The 13,606-nt window shown below is 41.9% G+C and overlaps 1 protein-coding gene across 1 annotated transcript in view; it reads right to left on the reverse strand.

The window, feature by feature from the left end:
- Positions 1-13,606, reverse strand: part of gpc3 (glypican 3) — a 150,351-nt gene that overhangs the window by 16,898 nt on the left and 119,847 nt on the right. Inside the window, exon 7 of the mRNA XM_023283393.3 lies at positions 2,526-2,712. Within this exon, the coding sequence (XP_023139161.2) occupies positions 2,526-2,712 (187 nt within the window). The remainder of the gene's footprint in view (positions 1-2,525; positions 2,713-13,606) is intronic.

Here is a 13,606-nt window from a genome sequence, read left to right on the forward strand (position 1 = left end):
CATTTGTCTTGAGGTCCATTTGTTTCCTGGCACATGTACAATCTGCAACAGTTGTGGACCCTTGTGGACAACCAGATGTGGAAAGCATGAATTGGCCATAAATACTTAACTGTGTAGTGTCTTGTTCCCTCCTCTGCCCAAGCAGCAGAATTTAAAAAATGATTAATCAAATGCATACAGGAACCACGTTTGAGACTTTAGTTGCTCAGTCTGTGAATATGTAAGCGGTATGTTGCTAATTAGCTTCCTTTTGAAATATCTGCACCAAAGCTATAACTACTACTGTTACTGTTGCTTTTAAAACTGCATTTTAAAATGGCTAACATCAATTCAGAATTAACATATTGAAGTGCATAATAGTTTAGCTGCAGTCCCTATCCTGCTTGTGTAGGTGGATACAGTACAGCATTTGTAAATAAAGTTACGTGTCCGCAGACTTGTGTTGAACATGCCATGGCCTCAATGTAGAGACAATCATGAATATCCGGCGCATAATTATGTAGCAGTGTTACATCCATGTAATGTCACACTTTTGCAAGCACGTACTGTTAGTTTTGGACAGCAAATTTTGAATTTACTTGGAATAAAATGCACCCTTGTATAATTCAATACACTCATATGTTTCGCTTTTGGTGTCTACTGCAAGTTAATGTTAGCTAATGAGCTGCCTCTTTAACTGATGACAGGGGTTTGGTTTAAACAATGTGCACATAGAGCTGCAGGAGACAAGTCATTTAATCATCTGATCATCACCAGTGTCCTACCATGTGTTCTCCACTTCATCACGTGTGTGAGGTTGTAATTGATTAAAGCTGGTCAGGTGACATAAAGCCAAACTCTGGAATTCACCAGATCTCCCACTGCTCAAATAAAACATCTACATCCTCTAATGATTTGCAAATTAAAGCTATGTAAGCCATAATCAGTCCTGGCTGTTGGTGTGGCTGTGGAGGGTTGGGGGTGGGTGGTGTGTATATGTTTGGGGTGGAGGGGCAGGTCCCTGTCCTGGAATAGCTCCCCTGGCCTGGAATGCTCTGGGGAATGTGTAGCATGAGGCTTGATTGGTCGGGAGGGGAAGTGTGTGTGTGTGTGTGTGTGTGTGTGTGTGTGTGTGTGTGTGTGTGTGTAGTGGGTGAGTGGTAATAGTTATGTGAAGGTTATGGAACCTGTGTAGAGAATGAGCGAGCAGAGATCAATCATCGGGAACATCCTCTGTACGGTCAGCAGGCTGACAGGTGGGCTACGTCGGGGTCTCAGCCCTGCTTCTGTCCTGTCTGCACCTTGTTGTTGTGGCTTCTGTCACCTTTTCCCCACCTCTTGTGCGCGCATATATGTGTGTGTGTGTGTGTGCACCACGCCATCGATCCGGTCCAGGCTTTGTGAAACCGGATCCGTCTCGTCCATCTCAGAGCAGCGGGGCACAGACAGGCGGCCCATTAGGCCTCGTGCTCTGCAGGTCAACCTTTGAACTCCTGCTCCCCTGTTTGACCAAAATGGTCCATGCTGGCTCAGCGTTTTGCTGGGTCATTGCAGGCTATCAGCAGCTATCTGTGCATCTGCCAATGAGGAGGGACTTACCAAGGTCTGCAAACATCACTGGCTTGTGTACAAACAGGCGCAAACAGGCGTAGATGTGCCTGCAGACACAAACACTAAAAGCATCTAATCTCGTATTTCGCAGGGCAGATAAGAGAAAATTGTGGAGACAGAAGTGGAGCCTTGAGCAGCTTGGAAGTCAGAAGTATAATGAGTGAATTGAGGCAGAAAGGTGGAGTCAGGCTAACAGGAGTGTGTAGGAGAGGGCATCAGACTCTCACGGCCCAGCCTGCTGGAAGTGATGGCCCTGCAGGATTCCTGTGTGAACCCCGGGTTCCTGCTCCCACTCCCTGCCCGGCAAACCCAAATCTCTGCCACAACATCCCCGACAAGAGGACTACTCCCACTGCCGTGTTTGCTCAGCTGCGCCGGCTTTGTGTCTGAGTATCGAAGCCGCTTGTTCCTGCTCCCTCGCTGTTTTTCTCCCTCCTCTTCTGTTTGGTTTCTTTTCTTCCAGCAGTTTGTAGCTTTTTTATGTTCTTTGTTTGGCTTTGAGCGAGAACGTCAGACGTTTTTTTTCACCGGACTGACAGCGGAGAGGTCAGGAGGTTGAGGTTGAGCGGCTACCTGCGGAAGTTTCGCGTCTCCTGCTGCATAGTGTCACGGTGGTGTCAACATGTACAGTAGTCATGTAAACACCTCGCTGCTTGTGTGCCTACCGCCTGTGTTTGGACTGCGATCACTCTGACTCACTGCAAAACAGGCCAGATCTATTCATGCGCACTTTTAAAGTAAATAGCTCCAATTTGGTTTGCAGGCACAAACAACTTAATAGCTTGTGCCCAACAATTTTTTCACAGCCCGACTCATAAATCCAATTTAGGGTAATTTGAATTTATCAATGTGCAGAGCAGGCAGCTCATTTGAAACCACACAAGATGTAGTTAAAGTTAATTTGGAGATGCATCTTAAACACACGTGAGTCTGACCTGCGAAAATGCGTAATCGTTTGCGTCTCGGCGGCGGCCCCAGCCCCGACACGCCGGTGCACTCGTCCTCGTCGTCGCAGTCTCCGCTCTCGAACCCCTCTTCGCCCTCGTCGTTCCAGCCGTCCACTCCGGCTCCACGCGACCGGGCTCTCCAGCGCTTCTCAGACACCGTCACAATCCGCAGCAACTGTGGGACAAACAGGAAGCGGTAAGAAAAAAAAGTAATGACGTTAAAAATGCTCTCAGCCTCTTCATGAGTCACTCTGCGGTCGGAATGTGCCGGTGCGTATTAATGGTTTAACAAAGCTGTGAAAATAAATAAGGGTTGTCTTTTGATCCTGGCTCGTACCGTGTGATTATAACAGTATGAGGGGAATTCCAGACAAAAACTCAGTGAGATCTAAAAGCGTTTGTATTTACCAAACTCTTATTTTAATCACCAGGCAGGAAAAACAGTTTTGTTATCCTTGCCAGTTTTGGTATTTCTGTCCAAACGTGATTCATTCAAAGGGCTGTGGCTTTGGGTCCATGTAATTTACTGGTAGAAAAAGAAACTGTGGGGTAAGCAGACTGGTGTGATTGTGTTGTTACTGGCAAACATCATTGTCTTGAGTGGTTGTCTCAGGGCAATAACACCACACAACACACTCTGCCCAAGTGGAAATCAAAGCCTCAGGATCTAAAATTAAAAAGCAGGATGAAGGATGAGGAAAGATGACTGTTAATGCTATATGTAATATTTCGTTTTTATTTTGCTGAACTGGTTAAGAACCCATTTTAACTTGAAAACCTCTTTTGCAAGGAAGAACTGGCCAAGATGGCAGCAATACAAAACCAGACAGCAGATAAAACACAGAAAATAGTGCCAAGAAAGCCAAAAAAAACATGCAACCAAAGCTCTACGACAAGCAGAAATTGTGCACATATATGCAGACATTTGACAAATTAAAGGAAAAACCAACATAATGTGTCTTGGTAAGGTGATGGGCCACAATATGCCACCCAAACAGCTTCAGTGCTCCTTGGCATTGATTCTCCAAGTCTCTGAAACTATACTGGAGTCATAAACACAATTTTCCCGAAAGACATTCCTTTATTTGGTGTTTTGAGGATGGTACTAGAGAGCACTGTTGAACATGGCTCTTGAAAATCTCCCATAAAGTCAATTAAGATCTGGTGACTGTAAAGGTCACGGCATATGAATCACATTGTTTTCATCCCCTTCAAACCATCCAGTGATGCTTCATGCCCCAGGAATGGAGTCATCCTCAAAGACTCCGTCAGGATATAAATATTTCATACCATGATGAATAAAAATGATCACTCAGAACATCTACAGTCATAGAAAAACATAATTAGACCACTCTTGTTTTCTTCAATTTCTTGTTCATTTTAATGCCTGGTACCACTAAAGGTACATTTGTTTGGACAAATATAATGATAACAACAAAAATAGCTCGTAAGAGTTTAATTTAAGAGCTGATACCTAGACATTTTCCATGATTTTCTTGATAATAACCGAAATCACTTCAGTTCTTCCATCAATAGCTATGGCATTGTTCTGCCAAAAACAGCTTTTAGGATTCCATGTTTTCTTTTCTGTCTGTTCTAGTCACATGATCCACACAGGAGTTAGTACTTGCTGCATAACCATCGTTTCTGATGACTGCAGCCATGCGTCTTGGCTGCTCTCCACCAGCTTCTGACATTGTTTTGCTGTCACAGCAGCCCATTCCTGTTGCACAATTTCAAACAAATTTGCTTTGTTTTTGGGCTTGTGGTTCTCCATTTTGTGTTTGATGATTTCCCACAGGTTTTCAATTGGATTTAGATCTTGTTAGAAAATCCAGTCATTGGAGGCAGGAAAGAGCTTTCCAGCTGATGGAAGAAGACTGTTGTCAAGAGTAGCTCTGTACATGACCTGGTTCATTTGCCCTGTTCCACCCAGACTGAAACTACCCCAGATCTTCACTGATCCTCCCCCATGTTTTACTGTAGGGGCAGACAGTCTGGTTTGTAGCTTCTCCAGGCTTCCTCCTAACAAGTAAGTTGGCTGGAGTGGACATCAACTGAAAACTGGATTCATCCCTGAAGAGAACCTTCAGCCCAATCATCAACAGTCCAATCCTTGTGATCCCAGCAAAGAGTAACCAGGTTCTCCTCTGCCTTTCCTTGATGAAGGGCTTCTTCCTGCCCTATATGACTTCAGACCAGCTTCAACAAGTCGCTTTCCAACTGTCCTTTCTGAACAAGTCACATTTATCCACAGTGCCCACTAATTTTTAAGGTCCTTGGAGGTCTGATGATGATTCCTGACACAAGAATGGATGAGTGACAGTCATCTGGTGGGTAGAAAAACGTTTCCTGCCGCGACCAGCTAGCAATTTGGTAGTACCACGCTTGTTTTTTCTTGGTGTAGTTAACGGCTGTCTTGTCTCACTCATGCCAATTTCCAGCAATGCCAAGATGGCTGCCTTTGTGACTTCACATAACTCTTTTGTTTTAGGCATTATATGAGAGCTGACAACTTCTGAGTTGTGCTACGGCTTGAATGCCAGCAGGAAACCACTCTAGACCTTTGCATGTGCAGTGCTGCTTACGACATGAAATGACATGAAAAGGCCTCTTATACACCCTGGGAAAACAATTAAGCTTAAGCATGTCAAATAGGACATTAAGTGTTATGGAATCAGCTGCATTTTTTGTCGTATTCATTGTATTCTTCAAATAATACACCTTTAGTGGTACCAGGCATTAAAATGAACAAGGAATTGAAGAAAACAAGGGTGGTCTAATCATTTTTTCAAATTACTCATCTGACTCCATCACTTTGTTCAACATACTGTTGACTTCCTCAATGTACATTCATCTTTGTAATGACAGTTAATACACTGCAGTCCTACTATAACATCCCTCTTTATAATCGTTATTACTGACAGTCCGATCTGCACTGAAAATCTCCTGTGAAAAATTTGCTCTTTTATTTTTCCTCTTTTGCAGTAATGCACCATCAACAATTTCCAAACACATGTACTGATATTTTCCCCATAGATCCATATGCAGATGTCATTATATTTTAATGACTGCTCCCATTGAAACACTCACCAGTTGTGCTGTCTTTGTAACTGAAGCTCCTGCCATTTGTGCCCCACCAACAAACTGTCTTCCAGAGTTTTTTTTTTTTTTTTTAAACCTTTTCCTGTTATTATTTTCATACAAAATCAGAATTACACAGACTTGCTCGGCAATTTATATGTACCAAACACCAATACCAGAATTTAAGTGTTTTCAGTACATTTACAATTATATATTTGGACTATTGGTTCTGCACATGATCACTTTACATTATCTTCATTTTTGCACTACAGTATTATTCAGTCTACTCAGTCCTTGTGTTTGCTAATTGAACCATTACCTCTCTGTTGTATTGTCCTTTACTCTGTATGTATCACCATAATTGTATCACACTGCTCCCTGTTCATTATTTAGCTCTATTTTCTTCTATATGCCACTGTATTTTTCTTTTTGTACTTTACTTTGCACATTGTGTCACGTAAGCTACTGTATGCCTGAATTTCCCTCTGGATTAATAAAAAAATAAATTAATAATTAATAAATTAATAAAAATATACGTTATTTACAAAAAAACACGTTACAAAGTGCTTCACACCGTCAAAAAATTAATCATCAAGTTTAAAGGCAGGAAAACACTGATTTATATAAAAACATATGCAGAGTAGGATCGATAAAAAATAAAAGACAGTTTAAGAAAATTAAAACTGATATAAAATTTGGAAAGGCTCTCTGGTTAAAGTATCTATGTTAAAGTATGTCTATCAGCCATCTATCTAACTATCTACCTTACTGTACTATGATGTGCTTCTCCTCCCATTTATTCAGGATTTCCCACATATGTATGCAATACAAATTATTTTTTTAGCAGGATCTAAATCCACTTTGGTTTTCTGGGCTGTAAAGTTCCTTTTAGACTCAAATGTTTTCCCATGCAATTTACAGAAGCTCATAATATGTTGTGAAACACATACCAGAAGTGTTTATTGAGAGCTGCGGTAAGCTAATCAACTCATAAATAATAAAAAAATGTCCAAGAGCCGTAAAGTAATTTCACTAACAATTTTTAAATTCCTCTTAAACCAAGTATGAAGGAACAGCAAACTTTATACATTTAATGAGTGAAACGTGGCGCCTTTAAAGAAAAACCTCATTCACAGGGACTTTGCATAGCTTTAGAACAACATAGACATTTTTTTCTTGTATCTATGGGTGAAAAACGTGTGTGCTTGGATACAACCTCCATAGCCAGGCTCTGACCATCTTTCAGGCTTCACAACATCACACATGATTGAGAGCCCTGCCAAACTAACAGATGTGCTAAATTCCAGCCGCCTGCCCTCCAAGCATCCTTTCATCTCACCGCTCTGCCTCCGTCTTGCTTTTTTAAATTTTTTTTATTTATTTCCTTCCTATCTGCATACGTCAGCATGCATTTTTTGTTGTTGTTTTTGGTTTGTTGTCTCTGGGAGAAAATTGAGTTCATATGGGCCTTGTCTCAGGTCAGCTGCTACGTCTGCCTGGCCCTCAGACTGTGTGTTTGTGAGCGGAGGTATAAAAAAACCCAGAGCTAATCGCAGAATTACGTCAGTCAGAAGATAAACAACCCTGTTCCCTTCGCCTGCATATACAGGCCAGTCAATCTGGCTTTTACAAGTGACATAAACTCTGAAGTTTAGAGAGGGAACACACATCACCTTGTTCCCGGCATGGCTGCCCAACAAACCTCCATTCATACCCCAACATTGAGGCCATACACGGACGATGACCACAACATTTCTAAAAGCCTGGTCACTTAGGCCAAGGATGGACAAACAGTAACTCACAGACAGGATCCATAGGAACATTTTCACTTCCTTTCGAGGCTGTACAGCAGAGCGCCACCTGCTGACAGAGCTCGGCGCTCCAGGGTGTCACATGAAAACGTCCAGAAGTGAACTCCCCCCGTGATGAATGGGACTTTAATGTACTGAACTGTTTTGTTAAAGACTGAAATGTGTTTGTCTGCATTTGCCAGAGTCCTCCATAGATTTACTGAGGTCCTGAAATTCCTTTTCATGGTTTGTATCCTGGCAACGCGCTTGGACTCTGCAAGGGGAGGGACACCTCACAAACCTTGTTAAAAGGCAAACAAACACTAGTAAAGCCGGGGGAGAAAGACATGGCTCTGGGTATTTCGGAACAAAACCTAAAAAAAGGAACTGAGGATTGAGGGGCAAACCATCATCACCAGCTGCTGTACCTCTGTTTAGAGTTCAGTCTATGTGATCACTGCCATGTGAAACTCTCCACCTTCCAGCATAAACTCTCCTCAACACATAAATAGACATGCTGTCCTCTGATTCACTGTCTGCTGACGTTAGAAGACTCACCAAGAGTCTACAGCCATGCTAGCTGCTCTGTTAGACTCTATTAGTGGTGCTTTGAGCTAAATGCTAATCCCAATATCCTGCTCTGAGCTAAATGCTCATGCTAACATCCAACTTTGAGGTACATGCTAATGCTAAAATCTTCAAAATGGCAATGCTAACATGCAGATCCTTTTTAGCATGAACAGTGTTTGCCATCTCAGTTTAGCACATTAGCATGCTAACACCTGCTACCTAACACCAATTACATCCTGTTTAGCTCCTGACAATGTCCTTTAAATGTTGATGTTACACCATTATAATAACACATTATAGGAACATTATTGGAAATGAAAATATTCTTAAAACATTTTTGAACATCTGATTGAAACATTTTCTTTCAAAATTACAAGACCTTGCAGGTGATGTTAGCCAATTTTGTGGGAATGTTCCACGCTAGTTGGGTACTTTGACAAATTAAAGACCTCTATAAGGGTTGGTTTTTTTTTTTTTTTTACATCACTAATGTGTCCATACGGTGTTTGTATATGCTGGAAGACACATCAAGAATGAAATAAGTAGTAAACACTATGATTAAGTATTTCTACCTTGGAACTACAGTGTACTGATGACAGCCTCAAAAACATGGATTCAGACTTTCAGGGTTTCATACGTAGCAAACCTAAAGAATCAATCCTGTTAACTTGCAGGATGGAGCTTATTCTTCTTCTGCAGAAACAGCATGCGGTTTCAACATGGACACCTAAATTACTCCAATATGACAACATGGCATTGTGTAGTGTAGAGTAGTTTTACATCGTTTGAACAGAGTTGTGGGTGAGCTGGTGTGCTTGAGCTGCAGCAAACAGGGAGGTGTGCATGGATAAAGAGGGAGGGACTTCATGTGTGCATATTCTGGAATAAACAACAGTGCAGAGTTACATTTAAGCCATTTTAGTACAGGTTGGGATTATTCTCATGGGAACAAGTTCAAAATATTTAACTTTAATACGCAGAGATAAGTTCTTCGGTGTTAAATCAGCATTTGCAGAAGGATGATGACGAAAGTGATTCATCTTAATGGGGACATGAAGGCCGTTGCCAAATGTCAAGTTCATAGTTCATACTTAAAGTCATCATTTGGGGATTTTAAATATGCAACTTATTAAATAGGTAGAAATATTTCACTGGATAACTCTGACCCACTAGTGGCACTAGTAGAAACATCTCAGGAATATCCCTAGAGTTACGACTAAACATGGTGAAGCAGCGTTTGCTTATTATGCTCCACATATCTGGAACAAAGTCCCTGAAAGCTGTAGTTCTGCTCCAAATCTCACTTCTTTTAAATCACAGCTCAAGACTTTTCTGTTTGCCACTGCTTTCCTATTACAGCTCGTTTAAATAGTTTTAAATGCAAACTGTAATTTTATTTTTTTATATATTTCTAATGTTCGTTCTTTTCTGTGTTTTATTGTATTTATCATTAGAACTGTGCTTTTTATGCTTGTCTGAATGATTCCGATGTTTTTATTGTTTTCATGTAAAGCACATTGAGTTGCCCTGACATTTGAAATGTGCTATACAAATAGAGCTGAGAAGACGCCGTAACTGTGTGAATACAACTGTAAGGTAAAATCAAGACAGAGAAAGCAGACGACAGCGAGACACCACCCACAATAAATTTCCTCTAGATATGAAGACAATATTGTTAGAATTAATTCTACTGACCATAATAATTGTGTAGTGACAGTCTGATACAGGGACAGCTAATCCTCTGGGGACAGCGGAAATTTGTACCATATTTGTGCTCCGTGACAATAATTAGGATAAAGTAATAAATCAGATAAAGCAGTGGACTGACTGGCCGACAAACAGACACTGCCATTTTTCTGAGAATTTTACATTTTTAAACTTAAAGTTCCTAACACACACATGAGGGAAGCAGGACCAAGAACATACCAGCTATAAATATCAGCACATGAGCAACAGATGAAAAAAATACTGAAGAAATGTTTTTTTGAGAATTAAAAAAAGAAATTGGCTATGTAATCACAGCGAGGGCCTAAATGAGCCATAGCAGCGAGCTGTGCCCTGCTCCACGGGGGGGAGGCAGGCTGCTGTGGCTTCGGCCTGCTGGCTGCCTGCCTGTGCCACGGCTGCGGTAGCGTGGAGGGGTGGGATGTATGTTTGTGTCGAAAGTGACGCTGCGCTTTTGGCATGGCTGAACCGCTGCATGATCCGCCAAGAGCCTCCAGAGATTTACCACAAGAGGGAGAAAACCTCAAGCAGCTCTGAACTGGAATCTTCTGCAATTAAAATAAAACCCAAAGCAAAAAGGAAGCGGGGAGGAAACAAATAAAAGAGACATGTTTTTGGAGAAATGCTCAGTATGTTTTCCATTAAGAGAGGAAATCTGGCGCTCTCACTCTTCTTCTTCTTCTCTCTCCTCTGAGTTCAGGAGCTGCATGGAGGAGCTGGCCCGGACAGACAGCTGGACACACAGAACATGTAATCAGTGTGACTATAGGCATCCCGCAGGCCACAGGGCTCACCTCCCTTTAACACAAAAGCGCAAGTCACACCAAGGAAACATGGGCTCAAAGGCTGCACACAAAGCCCAAACATGTGGCAGATTGCTCAATGCAGACCAGCCCAGACAGAGACACAGAAACCACAAGTCTGTCACTGCCTCCCACACATGACATGAACTCCACACAGGGTCACTGTTCAACACGACAGCTGCGACGGAGCCTCAGAGCCGCTGCTTGACCTGCACTGATACAATTCAACCTGCTCACTGATCATCAGCTGTGGTCTTCTACATGTGAGCTGGCACAGAGACCCTGCCCCACAGTTGTCCTCAAGTCACAGGGATCTAAATGTATAAATGTAGGAGCTGCAGAGGTGAATGAGTGATAGAGACATAGTAAGAGGATGAGTAATGAAGGCGGAAGGAGCGTAGAAAAAGTGTCTGTGATTGGGATCAGGGCCCATGTTATGTCCTCCTCTACCATGCATAGGACATGTCTGGACAAGCTGCTCATGACTCGGCCCAGACGGAATCTGCTGCTCTGAATGTTTCTATCAATGCCTCAACACATCTTGTCTGCAAATCTAATCTGCAGAACTTAAGGATTAAGTTCCCGAGCAGACCTACTTACCATATACTCAGAACAAAAATCATGGTTTCGCTGTTGCGCTGAGTTTAAGGCTTAAAATGCACACAGTCATCACGTGCTGTTTTTAGACAACACAGTGATAAAAACAACTGACCTGATTTTGGGGGTTTGAGTCACACGCTGCCTTGAAACTGCTTTAATCAAAGTGGTTGCATTATCGATGGATCATGATTATGTGTAAAGGTGTTATGTGTGTATTTTGCATTTAATTAGTTACAAAAATGGTGCATATGAAAATCAGGAACACGTATGAGTGCAGAAAACTGAATCCGTGGGTGTAAACCATCCTCACGAGGGAGCGCTTGATCCTCCGCTTGTAACTGCTCAACATTTGCTCACTCATCAAGTCGACTTTTAAGACTCTGGAGGCAGGACAGTGGATGATAACTCTGCATCCATGGCCAGAAACACAACTCTAAAGAAATGCCAAAAAAACATATTGACACTATCTAGTTAATTAGTGGGCCTTTCAAGTTAGCCGCAACCATATGATGTGGGAGAATACTGTGGTTTCAATGCGCATTTTACCCACTGATGATGAAATCTGACAACTTTAAGTTTAGATCTGGTATCAATTTTTCAGTGAAGTCAGATATGATATGTTCCAGGACTGTCATGTCTCAAAATTTTAGAAAATTTGTCTCATCCATGGCCAGAAACACAACTCTAAAGAAATGTCCAAACAACATATTTACACTGTCTAGTTAATTGGTGGGATTTTCAAGTTAGCTGTGGGAGAACACTGCAGTTTCAATGTGCATTTTACCTGTTGATGATGAAATCTCACAATTTTATGTTTAGACTTGGTTTCAGTTTTTCAGATATGATATGTTCAAGGACTGTCATGTCTCCAAATTTTAGAAAATTTGTCTCATGGAGAAAGTATTTAGACAGTTTCAAGCAGTTCAGCCAAAATATCTGAAGAATAATCCCTTGTGGCACAGAAAGTCTGGTCAAAGCTGAACCAGAAACTCAACCTGAAGAATGTTTGCGACACAATGTTTAAGTGCTAAGTTTACTGTTCGCCTGTGCTTCTCCTACAAGTAAGTTTCATGTAAAACTTCTTCTTGGCAATGTTTTCCATGTCTCACTTACTAACTACTAACCGTATTATTACCATTAGAAACTGTGTTCAGATCTAAGAAAGTGAGACCCACGTTGCAAAACAACTATTATTATGAGTTCAATGGTGAGCTGTAGTCAGTGTTTTTATATGATAGTGTAACATGCATAATTCTAATGTGCTTTCCAGGCGCTGGTTAAAAAACAATAAGCTGCTGCATTTTACACTGTAGTCTCTAATTGTCTGCTATTTATACCAGAGCTCCTGTAAAACTGAAAGGCACATTTCTTAAAGCTGATGTCCGGGTCACCATGTTAGACAAACACATCACAGACTATTTTTCCTGATAAATGAAGGAAATGGACTTTCCTTACACCTAATCCCCACATGTCCTCTGAGCTGCTGTGTTTGTATCACACTGGCAGACGTCCTTGTTTGGAGCCCAGACAGAGACAGGGAGCGAGTGGAAATGAATGAAGTTCATCATGGGAGAACAGAGACAGATAGGGAGACAGACAGAGGAATGACAGAAGGCACTTTCCACAGAGTGAGTCATGGAAAGCCTCCTCAGCAGGCGGAGCGGCGTTTCGGACGACGCTGCATTCCCACCCGCTCTCCTCGACTCATTACTCAACTTTTATTGAATCTGAAATGTAAAGAGGAGGGGAAGCGGTGCTGTCTCATTCTTCTCCCTGTTTTCCTTTTTTCCCCCCTCCTTACCCTCTTCCTTGTCTTCCTCTATCTGTCCGCGGTCGAGAATGTCACGCAACGGGAGCCCAGCCTCAGACAGTTAATGCAGACAAGATTAATTTCCTGATGTTCCTTCCAGTCGGAAACAGAACACACAGAGAAAAAGTAGCTCTCTGGTCCTGTGTTAAACTGGGCGTGTGTCCACTCCACCTTTCTGACTAAACCCATAAGTCTATTTCCAGATAGTTTGGACTGAATCCTGAATGGATGTTTACACTTTCTTGGCAGGAACTTTGTTCCTCTCATATATAATCTATGAAAGATAATGAAAACTCTTTTACGTACTAAATAAATTGTTCGTCTTCTGGAAGAATAAAACGTTGCATTTCAACATACACAGTAGAGATCAAGGCTTGGAGTTCTCTCCCTCTGGCATTAAATATATCTGGTATGACTGTAATTGAATTCTGAGGTTAACCAAATGAAAATCTTGACTTATGTCTGTGAATGTGCCCGATTGTTTGTGTGGGGTTTAATAGTTTAAAAAGTCTCATTCCTGCACAGGCCGCTGGTTGCTAAATCAGATTACTCCCCTCAGACAATCTCTTTTTGTCTGCTACTCGTCTGCTTTACACGTTATCGCTGTGGTTTCCAGAGTCATGTGTTGCTAAGAAACCCTCCACTTCAACATCAGCAGACTGTCACTGTGTGTCCCATGATCACACC

This window comes from Amphiprion ocellaris, chromosome 13 (assembly GCF_022539595.1).
Source record: "Amphiprion ocellaris isolate individual 3 ecotype Okinawa chromosome 13, ASM2253959v1, whole genome shotgun sequence".
Lineage (NCBI taxonomy): Eukaryota > Metazoa > Chordata > Actinopteri > Pomacentridae > Amphiprion > Amphiprion ocellaris.